General features: G+C 36.5%; 1 protein-coding gene across 13 annotated transcripts in view; it reads right to left on the bottom strand.

Annotated features, from left to right (window-relative positions):
* Positions 1-16,227, bottom strand: part of LOC126364990 (peripheral plasma membrane protein CASK) — a 1,315,013-nt gene that overhangs the window by 70,037 nt on the left and 1,228,749 nt on the right. For 7 of the 13 annotated variants that reach the window (XM_050008106.1, XM_050008103.1, XM_050008107.1 and 4 more), the window contains one exon: positions 1,446-1,502. The exons of the other annotated variants lie outside the window; for them this stretch is intronic. In XM_050008106.1, the coding sequence (XP_049864063.1) occupies positions 1,446-1,502 (57 nt within the window). The remainder of the gene's footprint in view (positions 1-1,445; positions 1,503-16,227) is intronic. 13 annotated transcript variants of the gene reach the window in all.

The following is a 16,227-nucleotide window of genomic DNA, read 5'->3' as shown; positions in this document are numbered from 1 at the left end:
TAAGAATTGACACCATGATATTTTGCAAAATTAGAAAATTCTTGTGTACAATGTGATCATCTGTCAAGCTCTGTTTTTGTCTGAAGGCTACATGTGGGTCATTTACCTTTGTCAGTCAGGACATGCAGGGCCAGGTGGTCTAGTGGCAAAGCACATGCCTGGAAACTGAGATGCCATATGGTCGAACCCCGGTCACAGAAATTTTCAATCTGACTGCAATCTAACATTCAACAATGTGAGGTACACCCAAGAACAACACACAGTTCAGATTCAATTTTACATTGAAGGTACTCTTTCACCAGTTGAATAAACGGAGTAGATTAGGAACACACAGGTCACTGGAGTGGAATCCAATTTAAAGGCTTGAATCAGCCATTGAGCCACTTGAAATGAACTAATATATGATAGAATGGAAATTCTACCCTCTTACACATTTCATAGTGGTTTTCAGAAAAGGGGTGTAAATGTACATGTAGATGTGGGTCAGACTGAAAACATTTTATGGGAAAAGAAATGAAGGTTTTTATGTTCATATTTAAAATTAGGGTAACAGAATGAAGAAGGAAATATCAGCGAAACACAGTAAATAGAAATAAACAAGGAATAAAGATGTAAATATGTGTATTATCATGCCAAAATATGGTAATGGCGGAAACTACGGCTCCATGATGCCTTCGCCCCAGTCTATATTACAGCTCAGCTAATATTTATCCAGGATCTTATAACCAATACTTCTACAAATAAATTTGCTGGTACTGTACATCTTTTGAACAGCATACAACATTGGGCTTATGACGGTTATCAGAAATTTGTTATGTTATGAGAAAAAATTCTTCACAAGAATATTTTGCAGTGATAACAGCCTGACATTTACAGAATAAAGTCCACAAACATCATCATTAGTAGTTCATATGAAATTTATGAAACTCAGTTATCCTGTTATATCCATGAATAACTAGAAAATAAGTTTTTTTTTCTACTCAGTGAAAAAATAAATAGCTACAGTCTGACATGTCACATGCTGCAGTAAAATTGTTATGCTTTGCAGTGAATGCATTATTCATTTATGAATATGTTTCAAAATAAAAATCTGCATTTGTGATAGTGCCTGACCTAACATATCAAGTCAAAAAGTAGTCTTAATAAACTATAGAAAGAAGCATAAATTCTAAATCTCAAAAAGAAATTGAGATAATTTTCATTCCAATATTACGTATTTCATTCTGTACCATAATGCAACACAAGACATAACAAAGCTCGTGAGTGACAAATAAATGACTCTCATACATCCCTAATGTTCAAAAAATTAAATGAAGACTTTTTATAGGAAGAAGCAATAGCATTTGCACTGAAAAACATCAACAGCATTTAAACATTCAAACAAACAATAACCAAACATGAAAATTTTTTGTGTATTTCCATCTGAGGTACAGCATGCGCCGTACCTGTGCTGCCATCACATCCATCTTTATGTGACGAGCATCCTCCATCAGTTTCCCCATCTAAAGGAATGCCAACAGTGAAAGACAGACACAACTCAGTTGTGAAATAATGTGAATGAATCTGTGGTGCAGTATTTTGTACCTGTTATCAGTTAACATGTATGTCTAACACCTTGAATGGTATGCGTAAGTCACTGAATTTGTGATTTAGATGGAAGTACTACTATATTTCCAATGCCAACAGTGAGCTGAAGATGATTATAGCTTGAGAAAAAATGTATGTGATTAGTAACTTGCAAACAATGTAGATGGTAAATATAAATGTTGCTTAGTTTTGTTAGTGGCTGACTGAAAGTGTTGCATAATTAGGTTCAGTATTATAAATATGAAGTCTCTTTAGACTGAACAAAAAATACAGTCTGTAATTAAATGCGTGATTTTACAGTGTCCAATTTAAAAACAACAATCCAAAATAATTTATGTTATGTTCTGCACAGGGGGAAAAAAGAAAGAGAGCAATAAGACACTAAAAGCATTGTGTACAATGTTAACACTTTTCTATTTCTTAATTATGGTCTCACTTTCATTCAGCTGATATTTATTGCATATATATATAAATAATGTATATAAATTACAATATTTATTACAGGGTGAGTTTAATCTGCAGATTTTATGTACAAAGTGATATTAATTATGAGAATTACCAACTACTGTTGCCATAGAAATTGTTTTTTGGCCACTAATTAAGAAGAGAGTTAATAACAAAAATTTGCGCTACAGATTAGTAAAGGGTCAAAAAACTTGGATGACTACATCCTGAAGTTATTAATAACAGAAAACTATATCATAATATCTGAAGAAAAAAATAGACTAGAAGTGCTGCTATATTCATTTATTTGTAAACCAACTATTGTCCATTACTGAATAAAACATCAAAGTAAAAAAAAGTATGAAAAAAATTACAACAAAACAAAGAGGGCTGTATGTATTCAACTCTTGGAATAAGAGGAGGACCCATCTGATTACCAATATACAGAGAAATAGAAGATGTGTAGGATACGAGTGCATGTAGTTACTAAACACTTAACACTGAAAATTACCTTGTGGTTAAAGTGGTAAATGCAAACACAAGAAAATTAAAGACTGCACTGCGTATGGGAAAGAAATGGTCCATCCACCGCTGAAAAAGGGCCACCTCTTAACTTTCTGATGCTTTATGGTCTTCAGCATGTTTTCTAATGGTGTCCATCCACGTTACAATAGGTTATCTCTTGTAATACAGCAAAGAATTCACTTGGTTCATTTACCATCCATACCCCTATAATATGTCTCATCAAGCACCGTTCGATTTTCATTGCAATCATATCGACACTCTACACTTCAGTCTGACTTTTTCCTGCCTCTCCTATTGATACCAGTTATTCATCACTCATTAAGAGACTTTCACTTTTTGAATGGTTTTCACATTTAAAGTCCATGTCTCACTGAAAAAGGCCAAAAGTGACAATATACAGGGTGAGTCACCTAACGTTACCGCTGGATATATTTCGTAAACCACATCAAATACTGACGAATCGATTCCACAGACCGAACGTGAGGAGAGGGGCTAGTGTAATTGGTTAATACAAAACATAAAAAAATGCACGTAAGTATGTTTTTTAACACAAACCTACATTTTGTTTTTAAATGGAACGCTGTTAGTTTTGTTAGCACATCTGAACATATAAACAAATACGTAATCAGTGCCATTTGTTGCATTGTAAAATGTTAATTACATCCAGAGATATTGTAACCTAAAGTTGACGCTTGAGTACCACTCCTCCGCTGTTCGATCGTGTGTATCAGAAAGCACCGAATTCCACTCCGTAATTGAAAATGGAAACCACGTGCGTACGTGTACCTCACCCCTCATGGTAGTGTACATGTGCGTCAGTGAAAAAGACCAATAAAAAGGTGTTAGCACATGGACGTAATGTGCTGTTCCAGTCTCTTCTGTACCTAAGGTCCATCACCGTCCTCTTTGGATCCCTATGTAATTCGGTACTCTCCGATACACATGATCGAACAGCGGAGGAGTAGTACTCAAGCGTCAACTTTAGGTTACAATATCTCCGAATGTAATTAACATTTTACAATGCAACAAACGGCACTGATTACGTATTTGTTTATATGTTCAGATGTGCTAACAAAACTAATGGGGTTCCATTAAAAAAAAAAACGTAGGTTTGTGTTAAAAAACATACTTCCGTGCGTTTTTTTATGGTTTGTATTAACCAATTACACTAGCCCCTCTCCTCACGTTTGGTCTGTGGAATCGATTCGTCAGTATTTGATGTGGCTTACAAAATATATACAGTGGTAATGTTAGGTGACTCACCCTGTATATCACTTCTAAGTTTTACTTTACACATTGGAAGGTTCCAGTCTTTTTTTAAAAAAATTATTAAAAGCGCTCCAACCCATTTTACTTTAAATAAATCAAAATGGAATAGCTCCACTTACTATGATGTCTAACGCAAATACGAGGTCTTTTCAAAAATTCCAGAATTTTGTTCACTAAATTTTTCTACACTTATCTTTTACTTATTGGGCATAGTCTCCTTTGAAATACTCTCCTACACAATTGATACATCACTCCCAATGCCATTTCCACTTCTAGAATCAGTCTTGGTGTGCCTCTTGCTGGATTGCGTAAAAGGCAGTCTGTGAATTTTCTTTTATCTCATCTATCATTGCAAATTTTTATCCTTTCAATGGGGTTTCCAACTTTAGAAATACAAAAAAATGTCTGCATGGCCAGGTCTGGAGTATACAGAGAATGAGGCAGCACAGTGATTTCATTTTTTGTGCAATAGTCATGCACCAACAGGTGTGAATGTGCTGGGATGTTATTGTGATGCAAGAGCCATGAATTGTCTTCACACATTTCAGGCCATTTCCTCCTCACATTTTCTCGCGGGTGTCACAACGCGTCCCGATAGTACCATCGACTAACAGTTTGTCCCTTTGACTCGAGTTCATAATGAACTAATTCTTTGAAGTCAAATAAAATTATCAACATAGCTCTAACATTTAACCTGATGTGACAAGCTATTTTTGGTCTTGGAGAACCCTTCCTAGCCCACTGTGAAGATCGAACCTTGGTCTCAACTGTCAGGTGGCTCGCGGAGTATGGATGTAGATGTAGATGTAGATAACCGTAGCACACCTTTCATCACCAGTTATGATTCTCTTAAGGTAGATCTCATTTTCTGTTGTGTGATCCAAAAGCTCTTCACAGATTGTGAGGTGAAGGTCTTACTTGTCTTGACTCATTAACTGTGGGATGAACTTGGTGGCAACACGATGTAACACAAACTACAGCTTAAGCACTCATTACTGTAGGCTTCCTGCATCATTTGGTTTGTCTCTGTAAAGGTTTTCTTGAGTTTCACACAAAATTTAATGCAAACATGTGACTCCTATACCTCTGCCATCTCGAAATTTATAAACTATGTGACATAGCACGCTGCTCAATACAGCACTGAACAATAATTAATAGACATACAACAATGAAACTTCTGGCAATTACAAATGAACCACAGGCATGTGCAAGGATGCCTACCCCACTTCGCTCCAACAGACCATTGGCATGAAATTACGAATGTTCAGATTTTTTTGAACAGACCTGATACCATTTTTTCTTTTCTGCCTTCCGTTCCATAAATAACACATGTACATGTACAGTATGGATTTAGAAAGCGCCGCTCCTGCAAAATCCAGCTTGCCCATTTGTCCCACGATAGCCTGAGAATCACGGATAAAGGTTAACAGGTAGATTCTTCAATAATACTTGACTTCCGGAAATCATATGACATGGTGCCCCACTGTAGATAGTTAATGAAGGTCCGAGCAGACGGAATATATTCCTAGATATGTAAATGGCTCGAAGACTTCGCAAGTAACAAACCAGTACACTTCCTCGACAGCAAATGTTCATCGGAGACAAGGGAATTGTCAGAAGCACCCCAGGGAAGGTAGAAGAGGATTACTTTTATTCTCTATATACATAAATAATCTGATTGATAGAGTGAGCAGCTGCAATCTGTGACTGTTTGCTGAGACACAGTAGCACGCAGAAAGGTACTATCATTGAGTAAATGTGGAAGGGTACAGAATAACTTATAATATCTATTTTGTGTGATGAATGGGAGCATGTTGCAAATGTAGGAAAATGTAAGTTAATGCATATGAGTATGAAACACAATCCTGTAATGTTAGATACAGTACTAGTGATGTGCTGCTTCACATTGGCTGAATATCTAGGCATAACATTGAAAAGCAATATGAAATGGAATGAGCATGTAAGGATGGTTGTAGAGAAAACAAAAGGTCAACTTGGGTTTATTGGGAGGGATTTAGAAAAGTATAACACATCTACAAAGGAGACTGCACACTGAATAATAGTGAGACCTATTCTTGAGTACAGCCTGAGTGTTTGGGATCCCCACCAAGTTGGATTTAAGGAAAATATCAAAGCAATTTAGAAGTATACTGCTAGATTTGTTACTGGTACATTCAATCAATATGGAAGTGTTACAGAGCTGCTCCTTGAACTCAAATGGGAATCCCTGGAGGGAAGATGACACTGTTTTTATGAAACACCATTGACAACATTTATTTAGAGAACAGGCATTTTCAGCTGACTGCAGAGTGATTCTACTGCTTCCAACATACATTTCACATAATGACCATGAAGACAAGACAAGAGAAACTGGGCTCATACAGAGGCATACACACAGTTATTTTTCCTTTTCTCCATCTGCAAGTAGAATAGAAAGGAAATGACTAATAGTGCTACATGGTCACCATAAACCTTACAGTAGCTTGCTGAGTATGCATGCAGATGCAAACTACCCATATTTGAGATCTCCAAGTTGTTATCCCTGCTGCAACTTTCTAAACTTTATTAATCAGTATATTATTTACATCCTGCTAATGTTTTGTTGAAACATTTTATTTAAAGAAATAGTCAAAATTTATTATTCATAAATATGACTCCACTCGTAATAGTTAGTTTTAGGATTGACACATCTTAGTTGGAAGCCCTTGTTTTCTTACTTCTAAGGATTATTTTATCTTTTCTGAAGATTGTGTAGTTATCAATACCTCCTAATTCAAATATTATAACAAGAAATCTAGACTGTTCAAATCTTTAAATTTAATCTTTGCAAAAATTATTGCCATAGTCTTGCAGTCCTGATTTTCCTGTATCGAAAAAGTTGTAGATTTACTACAATAACATGTTGTTTGTGAAAGATTTCAATTACAAAATTTGTGTTTCCAGAAAATTCTTGGTAGGGTTTTGCCAAATCTCATGCGTAAAAGTGCATTCTGCTTATAAAAATAAATCCAGTACTTAGCCATCTGAAAAATATGCAATCAGCATCTCCACTATGCGGTGTGCAACAACTATCCTTTTCATAATACTGTCAATATTCCAACATGGATTTTCCACTGTTTGATTCAGTTCACATAATTATTCTGTATTCAAATAATGAGAAAAACCATTCTTACGCATGTCTTTACACAGGCATTGTGGGCAAGGCAACAAGCAAGTACCCAATTAGCTGTCATCATGTAATGTTCATGGGATCAGTCATACAGTCAGTCATAATTATTTGTATAATATCTACATTTTATATACTTACATGTTGCCTTCGTAGTTGAGTAGTAACATGGGTGACTGCCATCCGGCAGGATGGATTTGGGGGAGGAGGGGGGATAAGGTTCAATGCCCTGCTGGGTCTGAGATTTTATCTGCTCAGGGACTGGGTGTTTTGTTCACATCATCATCATCATACAAGTAACCAAAGTGGTACCTAATAAAAAGACTTGCTCTAGGTAGCCAAAAAACCCCAGACGGGGGTCTCCCAACCAGTAGCACCATATGATAATTTCATTTCGTATAATTCCATGAAGTCAGTCACCATCAACCTACAGCCATGTGCAGTTACTTGTCAAACAGTCCGCCTCCGTAGCGCAGCGGCAGCACTACTGCCTACCAAGCAAGGGGGCCCAGGTTCAATTCCCGGCAGGGGACTGGGTGTTGTATGTCCATCATCATCATCATCATCATCATCATCATCATATTCATCATCACTGACACACAAGTCACCAAACTGGTGTCAACTAAAAAGATTTGCAGTACGGTGGCCAAACCCCGAATGGGATATCCCAGCCAATAAATGCCATATGATTATTTCTTTTTTTTCTTTCTTTTTTTCACTTGTCCAAACACTTCTGCTTCAGCATTCATAGGGTACAGTAAAATGTGCCTGTTGCTCAGTAAAGACAAATGGTGTCAGTTACCTGCACAATTATGAACAGCTATTTATTAACTTATGTTAAATGCTTCTAAGTCTATGTATCTGTTTTTTTATGGTAAAGCTGGTTGTAATTAGTTTCGATAACAATAATAAATATGTATAAACTTGAAAATTTACTTCAATGGCATTGTGAAAAATTATCTAAATCTTTATGGAATCCCTACCAATCATCAATGAGACACTGAAAAAAGAAGAAAAGAAGAAGCAACCTCCTTTACATATTCTTTTCTTTATTCCTTCTGCTGTCCAACCAGTTGATTTCTTCAACATTCCTAAATTCAAAAACTCATCAACTAGTTGTATGATTTGACTGTTAATTTTAATTATTTTTATATGTGCATTTAACATTATTAAAGTCTTCCTATAAATGATTTTTAGGATTACTATTGCTGAAATTAATCTGCACTAGGGGTAACCACTACTGTTTCTTGAACTACACTAATATTTAAACACGTCTTGGAATGCTTGGACAATTTTCTCTCTGTTGTTAGTTGTTGTGCCATCTGTAATCTTAATTGTTGGATTTGGCATCTCCCCACCATAAGTTTCTGTTTTGCCTTATCCTACTATCATTGTTTCTATTGCCAAAGTTTAATTTTAATGTAACACATACCCTTACAGACATTTATTGGTAGTTTTGTTTCAGTAAATTCTATCATGTTCTCAGATTTATTTGCATGAAACGCTCACCTTCTATTGAGTATTAATATTGCTCCATTTCAAACTTTATGGATATTTTACTTTCTTCATACATGCATCATATTTTGCTATTTACATAGGTATGTTCACTAAATCAGTGTCCCCTTGTGTCTATGAATGTGCATCATTTTATTTTCCTAGAAGCTGTCTTATTACTTAACTTAATCTGACATACTTCTCTAGCCATGAATAAATTCTCATAATTTACATTTCTTACCTTATTCCTGATGAGTCTGAGTCTCTGTATCTTTGTATTTATTTTTACTCTCCTATTATGAGTCAATGAGCATGTGATACTCTGAAGTCAGTTACGAAGATCAGATTCTACACAATTTCTTAACTGTATGATAAAATGCAGTCAGTTCTTTTTTAGTTCTATTTTGTCCTTGCCATGTTCTTTTTTTTAATTGCTTTTTTTTATTCAGCTTCTTCCAGAAAAATGTGCTAAGAACAAACACTGTTTTGGGAAATTTCTAATTTTCACTAACTGCAGTGAAGTCTTTTGTGGGTGTCCAACGCCTAGGTCTTTAGCACTTGTACTAATTAGAAAATACACTGCAGGTGGTCTTACACAACCATTAACTTTGGAGGGGTTTTCACTTACTTTTTTAAAACAAAACAAAAAAGTCTGAGAGATACGAAAGTTTCATTCTGAAAAAATATGGCATCACAATAGTAATATTGACATGGAGGACTAATGCAGTATTGTCACTACAAATATAGAGCTTGCAAAATTTACTTGAGACCCAGTTAAATGCTACAAAAAGTCATATACACTGCCAAAGTTCCAAAGGCTTCCCTGGGCAGAAATTCAGACGATGCACTGGGGAAATTGGAATCAGCAGTGTACAGCAGGAAAGGTAAAATAATCATTGATTATCTTATAACACAGAATAACAGGTAAGGGTTCCCTCTACATTTGTGGGTGTCAATATGTAATTCATATGAAAGAGTACAGAAACAGATACAAGGCCATCACAGTAAACACCAACAAACAACTGATTGTCAAAACTATTAACAGGGCTAAATAAAAACATTAAAAATCTAACTACATCCATATTGAATGTTACATGATACTGCATGACTGTACAAAACAAAGTGATAATGAGTAGGTACAGCAACCATCCACTGTTTTTTTTTCTATTTTATTTATTTATCCTGAACACATTAGGGCTTTAAGCCTCTGTCTTTGATCAAACCAGACTTACTGATCACTCATTTTAAGGATATGAAGCTTAAGAAGGTAAGTAATAAAACTGGAAATGTCTGGAGCAGATGCTGTGACTGGGAGTCTCCCTGAAAGAAACTTCACAGAGGATTTTTTCCTCCAATCAAAAAGTCTCTTACCAAGCAATATATTCCTTAATTTCTTTTAAGAAAGAGATTTACGACAAAGAAAATATGGGATAAGGGTCAAACTAAGCAGAGAAAAACACATATTTATAGTGTATTGGTAACAGCATAAAGTATTAGTGTAACACTGAATAAGACATCAGACACAGAAACACGACTTTAATGACCTATAGTATGTTTAATAATATGCAAAAATTCATTTCTACAATTTACTGACTCAGCCGTATATTGAAATGGGTATGTCGACTGTGCTGGATTCAAGCACGTACGTAAACATCATTGATAGAATTTAAAAGAAATGGCAAGTCACTAAAAGAATGTACTAGATATTGTTAACCATGTCTTCAGTAACCCATATAACTGCTCACTGGCAGTTAATATGGTTTCTGCTTCTCTAGAGTGTGGACTAGCTGAAGTGGTTCATGAGAGCAATATGGGACAGAACATTTTACTAAAGTTCTACCTCACTTCCAAGGAGGAAATGTGACATATATTAGGCTATGCATGCATGAAATAAGAAATTGTCTCTTATTTGCTACACTATTTAACTCAAGAAGAAATTGAACAATATTAATGAAACAGTGTCTCGTGTGGCTACATAAATTTTATGTAACTAAATACTCATTTATTCTGGTATCACATGTAATTTTAAGTTTGTAAATCATGAACTCCAACAAGCAAAGCAGATTTAATTTCTGTTTTATTTGTGACTGAAGTGAGCTTCATTAAAATGAAATGTACTTGTGTGTGTGTGTGTGTGTGTGTGTGTGTGTGTGTGTGTGTGTGTGTGTGTTCAGTTAACTCATAGAACTATAGAGACGTGTTTAACACTAAATTGAGATTGTAATAACATCAAGTACAGGGTGAGACATAATAAAGAGTGATTTTTAAAAGGCTGTTAAAAAATTTTATTTAATAATCTTCAAACATATGGAAAAGCATTTTCTGCAATGGTAAAACTTTGGTTATTTTTTGAAGATAACTCTGGTAAGATGGTGTCCATTTAAGTGGACATATTCCACAAGCCGGACCTTGAGTGACCAATCACATGGCGCAGCATTGCCAGTGGGATCTGAACAACTTCCAGTTGGACCCACTATTGTTCAATTGTTCAAGGAGGGTTATCTAGAAAAACTTTGATTTTCAGATAACCCCACAAGGAAAAGTCAAATGTTGTGATGGCCAGTGAATGAGAGGGCCCTGCAATATCCCCATTTTGGAAGATTCCATAACTTGGAAACAAATGATTGACAATATTCATGCTTATTCGAGCTATGTCCTGTTGGAAGAATATTTCATCATTCACTGCATAGTGTGCAAGTTGTGGAGTAAAAAGGTTTTCCAACATGTCAGCGATATCTCTGCGAAGTCACTGTTACAGCATTGCCAAGGCCATTTTCAAAAGCGTATGGCCCTATGATCCCTAATGAAGACATGGCGCGCACCACACGGTAATTTTTGCAGTCTGTTCAAAGTTCTCAGTCCACTTCTTAATTGCACAGGCAGATGGCATGGGCCAGTTCCCATTAATGTTGAAGAGGTTGCAGAATGCACGACATGCTAGCTGCTTTGAACTACCGTTTTGATGAAATGGTTTGTAAGCATACACCTGATGCTGAGGGATTCAGCACTCCGTTATGACTAATGCTATTTCACGCCAAATGAAACTGATGCTATCCCCTCCACCTCTCTCCAACGCAGCTTGATTCACATGCTTTTTAAAATTGCTCAATATTGTGCCCCACCCTGTGTTACATTAAATACAATGTTCTCTGGTATTAGTGAAATTATTACTCTGAACCATCATGCAACAACTGTCATGACAATTGAAGCTGTACCAGTTAAATTTACAAACTAGATAAGAGCATTCACAGTTAAAACTACTTCAGTAAACATTAGTCTATAGATGGCTTTACAAAAGTCAGTTTAGGCATAACAGACAGATGATGCTACTTCAAAAGTCCAAGAAGTCTAGATCAAATGAGACTTTACTAACACAAATTGACAAATTTCACAGACACTAGCCAATCAACGTGAAAGTCAGATTGGAGCGTTTTAGTGAAATGATATTTCTGAGAATGGATTGTCATATTTTGATGTAAACAGCCAGATAAATGAGAACACGAAACATAGCATCCAACAAATGCTATAACAAAACAACAACTAATTAGAAACAGGGAGAATGAACTACACAGAAAGAACATATGTGCCACCTTTTCAGCATACTGGCATAAAGACAATGTCCATAATCAATTTTTTAACACATTAGTAATATAAAATTAGTTGTGAGAGTAGATTTTATGATGTCACAGAATAGTGAGTTGATTTTTTTTAAGGAACCATAGTAATTATCACACAGCTGTATTCATCATTTCGTTTTACATATAGTGTGTTTCACGTGGAATTGGAGATACTTCAGTAGTAGTATGAAAGTTCATACAAATTTATGTCGAATTTTCAATGGGTATGGAGATACACCTACATGAAGCTGAGATGTACAGCTCAGAGGTACACTAATAACTAGCAGTACATCATCTATGTACAAATCAAATAAGATGGCAATTCCAAGCTTGATGTCTCTGATAAGACAAGTATATAAAAGAATACCATGAATATTTTCATATGATAATTTTTCATGACATGACACCCTTTTTATGGGTTTTGTGTTGCAAGTGTTCTTGCTGGTTCTTAATGCAGGTATTCTAATGACAGTCTAACAGTCTACCATATTCAAGAGAGTTTATTCAAATCTTGTGAGACAGGAACAATTCCCATTACACATATTTCTTCTGAACATGTCACACACACGCACGTGTGTGCAAGTGCGTGGTACGGCTTGTCTTTTCCATTTTTACAATAGTGAACAGTCAGCCACATGTACCTGATGGAGATTTTCAAATCAGTTAATAATATTAATTTTGAGATCACCCGCCAAATAAAAAATTTGCAGAGATGTAACAGCCACTAGGTCAAGCACTTTAAAACAAAATAACCAACCAACATGTGGATAAAGTACAAACCAGTCTTGACTTAGGAGAGCATAGTATTATGTCAAACACATCAACAATTTCGGCACGTAACATTGTTTCATATACTAAAGTCTGGCAAACATGACAAAAAAAATCGACTGATTAGTCTGAGTTCAAACACAATAGCATCAACAACACACTTCATTTATGTCAGAAGAGAAATTAATATCCTCATATCACTAAGGAGACACAATTTTAGCATCCATCTCCACAAATGTATGGCACAGTTTGCTAACAGAACCTGGTTTATTATCAATTTATTTCACATGCCTCCCATATAAAGACTGCTGGCAAAATGAGTTACCACTGCTTCCTTCATCTGAATATGTTCTTTCAGTATTATCAGCACTTTAGAATTCTGTCCTCAGGCAACACATCACTTAAGTGTTATACTACCTAACAGATGGATCAGTCAGTCATACACATTGGCCACCAAGATCACTGCACCTTATCTGATTAAATTAATGATTATGGTTATGGATAAAAATAGTGCACTATAATGTCCTCTTTGAGGGAAATTACATGTAATGTTATGCAAAGAGATGAAAAGTATATTCAAAACAGCAGTGAATATTTTGTAAATTTTATTTAAATTGCTGTAAGTTACCTGTGAGGTTTTACAAATTAGTTAATTCAGAGTGTTATTTGTTCACAATCATTCACATTAAATTTACTTGATGTGAATTTGTTCAACTAACTGTACAACAAATCCACAAAAATTGGACACATGTTTACATAAATTCATTTAAAATGGTAAGTAATATCACCTTCAGAAATTTTTACCATTTGTCCACGAACATCAGAAATGAAAGTTCTAAAGATGATGTGCACAGCAACTCAGAAATTTTGAGATTATTTCACTGATTTCATTTCATGTCTTTGTACTTTCATTCATTTTATCCATTCATGTAAATTCAACTGACCATACTAGTTTAATACAACTTAAAATGTTCTTTGTGGTGCAGTGACTGTGAGATCTGATCAATGGATTCAATAACTCAGAAGGAATCCATATGGAAAGTTCCTCAAAATCTTTGGAGTATGTGTTACATATCAGCATCACCCCCGCAGCAAACTACTATAGAATTGTCCTTAATTCAGTTCATTTTTGAAATGATAGTTTTGCAACACATTAAGTGTACATATAAGATGCTCAGTCTGATAACAGTGAATGGTTACCTTTATTGTGTAGATGTGGTGAAAAAAAAAAAAAAGTGGAAAGTAAATAGGTACCATGGATAAAGTGAGGGAGGTCAGCAGGGGAAAGGATAAGGATATAAGGATATAGGGATATAGAGATATAAAGTATGGTATGACGGAAGCATGGAGGTGTGGTTGCATGTTGATTACAAAGATGTAGAAAAGGAGGATGTTGGACAGTGGGCAGTCAGAATGAAACCTCTACTAAAACACACTTTGCCAGAAAATATGTATGCCTAAATATATAACTTAAGCAAGGAGGGGAAGTTTGTAACTGATGGGAAAGGGATGGGGGCAAGAGCACCCATAAGAGAGGTTTTTTTTGGGACGGGGGGGGGGGGGGGGGGGGGGGGGGTGGCGGCAGGTGGTAGACCTGGGGGTACGAAGTATTTGGATGAATGGCAACTTGTTAAGTAGCAAGAAATGTTCTAATTTTGACCTTGTTAAAAATGTGTATAACATAGATTTTTAAATCATTAATTGAAAGAAAAAGTCCTGACTCCACCATATCTCTTCTTTTCCCTGACAACTAGGGGGTAGGGGGCACTGGTCCACCCATTGCCACTGGTAAGGGAGCCCTTTGACGAGGGGTAGGGGGAATAGATAGGAATGGGGCTAGGATTCTGAGAATACACGGCATCATAAGAGCAAAATAACGAAGCTAGGGGAGGGATGTGGGACGCAAGGTTTTGGTGGAAGGACAGTAAGGACAGTTTCTCTACACACATCCATTCACTCACTGATACTGTCTCACTCCTTGGGTGCAGAGCCACTTGTGAAAGCAGTCATACCATACATTCACTCTGCTACAATCACCACACAGTTTTTCATGGGTATGGCTAGTATCCAGCTATTAAATAAATGAATGTGTATTGTCAAACAATGGCCAACGGTAAGTTTCACTACAGAGATGAACGTACTGGCCAGCACAGTTTGAAATGCTGTTAACAAATTAAGTTATGTGCATTCAAGTGTGTCTGGCATATATACACTGAAGAGCCAAAACATAATGATGATGTGCTTAATAGCTTTTCTGTCTGTATTCGGAATAACATACATCAGTGATTCTGCATATCAGGGATCCGACAGTTTGTTGGTTGGTTCGTGAAGTTATGTGGGATTAGATGTCTATGCACAGGTTCACGTAGTTCATCGAAATAACAAGCTACTGATTTGCATATGCAGTGATGGTGACCGATAGCGACCCAGGTGTGTTCCATAGGATTTACATCAGGCAAATTTAGCCGCAGAGACAGCATCAATATGATTTCATTACAATGTTTCCCAATATTTCTCACACCACCAGAGCACAGTTCTGGCTCCAAAACATGGACAATTACATGATGAAAGTTGAAATCATCAGACTACAGCACAAAGGGAAGCAGGTGGTTCACAGCTGTCAGCATGTCCTCGATTACTAACACATATCCCATGCAAGCACAGAAGAATGTCTCCCATAGCATAATACTGCTCCCAACAGCCTGCGTCCTCATTGCACTGTACATTTTGAGGTGCTGTTCACCTCCATAATAGCGTTTGTGGAGGCAACCATCAATCTAGTGTAAAAAAATGTCAGTCATCTGAAGAGCCGACACATTTACACTGATAGACATAAATCCCGACAGCCCTGCATCCACCGCAATCTGAACTGACCATGTTGTTAGATCAACCAGTGAACATATAATGGTGGTCTGCTACGGAGCTCCACATTCAACACTGTACGATGAATGATGTGCTATTAACCACTTGTGCATGCACTAGCGTTGTGCTCTTTTGACAGAAATGCCTCATATCATGATCCTATCCGAGCAGACAAGCCTCTGAAACCCATGTTCTGTGAAGAGTCGTGGACATCCAGTCATTTATTGCCTAGTCGTAGTTTCACTGTCCTTCTACCTCTTTCTGTAGATGCTCACGACAGTAGCATGTGAACATTCGACCAGCTTTGCCGTTTTCGACATGTTCTGTGTAATAATAACCTGCCCTTTGTCAAAGTTGCTTATCTCGGTGGATTTCCCCATTTGAAGCCCATCCTATGTCCTCGCTAGGGTGATCCCCCATCCGTGTCTGCTCCGCGTACATACTTTTGTTATCACATTACATGCCTGCAACACCACCAGGCAGCATCCAATGTCA

The sequence above is a fragment of the Schistocerca gregaria genome, chromosome 1 (assembly GCF_023897955.1).
Source record: "Schistocerca gregaria isolate iqSchGreg1 chromosome 1, iqSchGreg1.2, whole genome shotgun sequence".
Taxonomy (NCBI): Eukaryota; Metazoa; Arthropoda; class Insecta; order Orthoptera; family Acrididae; genus Schistocerca; species Schistocerca gregaria.
Note: the sequence above shows the minus strand (reverse complement) of the source record. Positions and strands in the feature narration are given on the sequence as shown.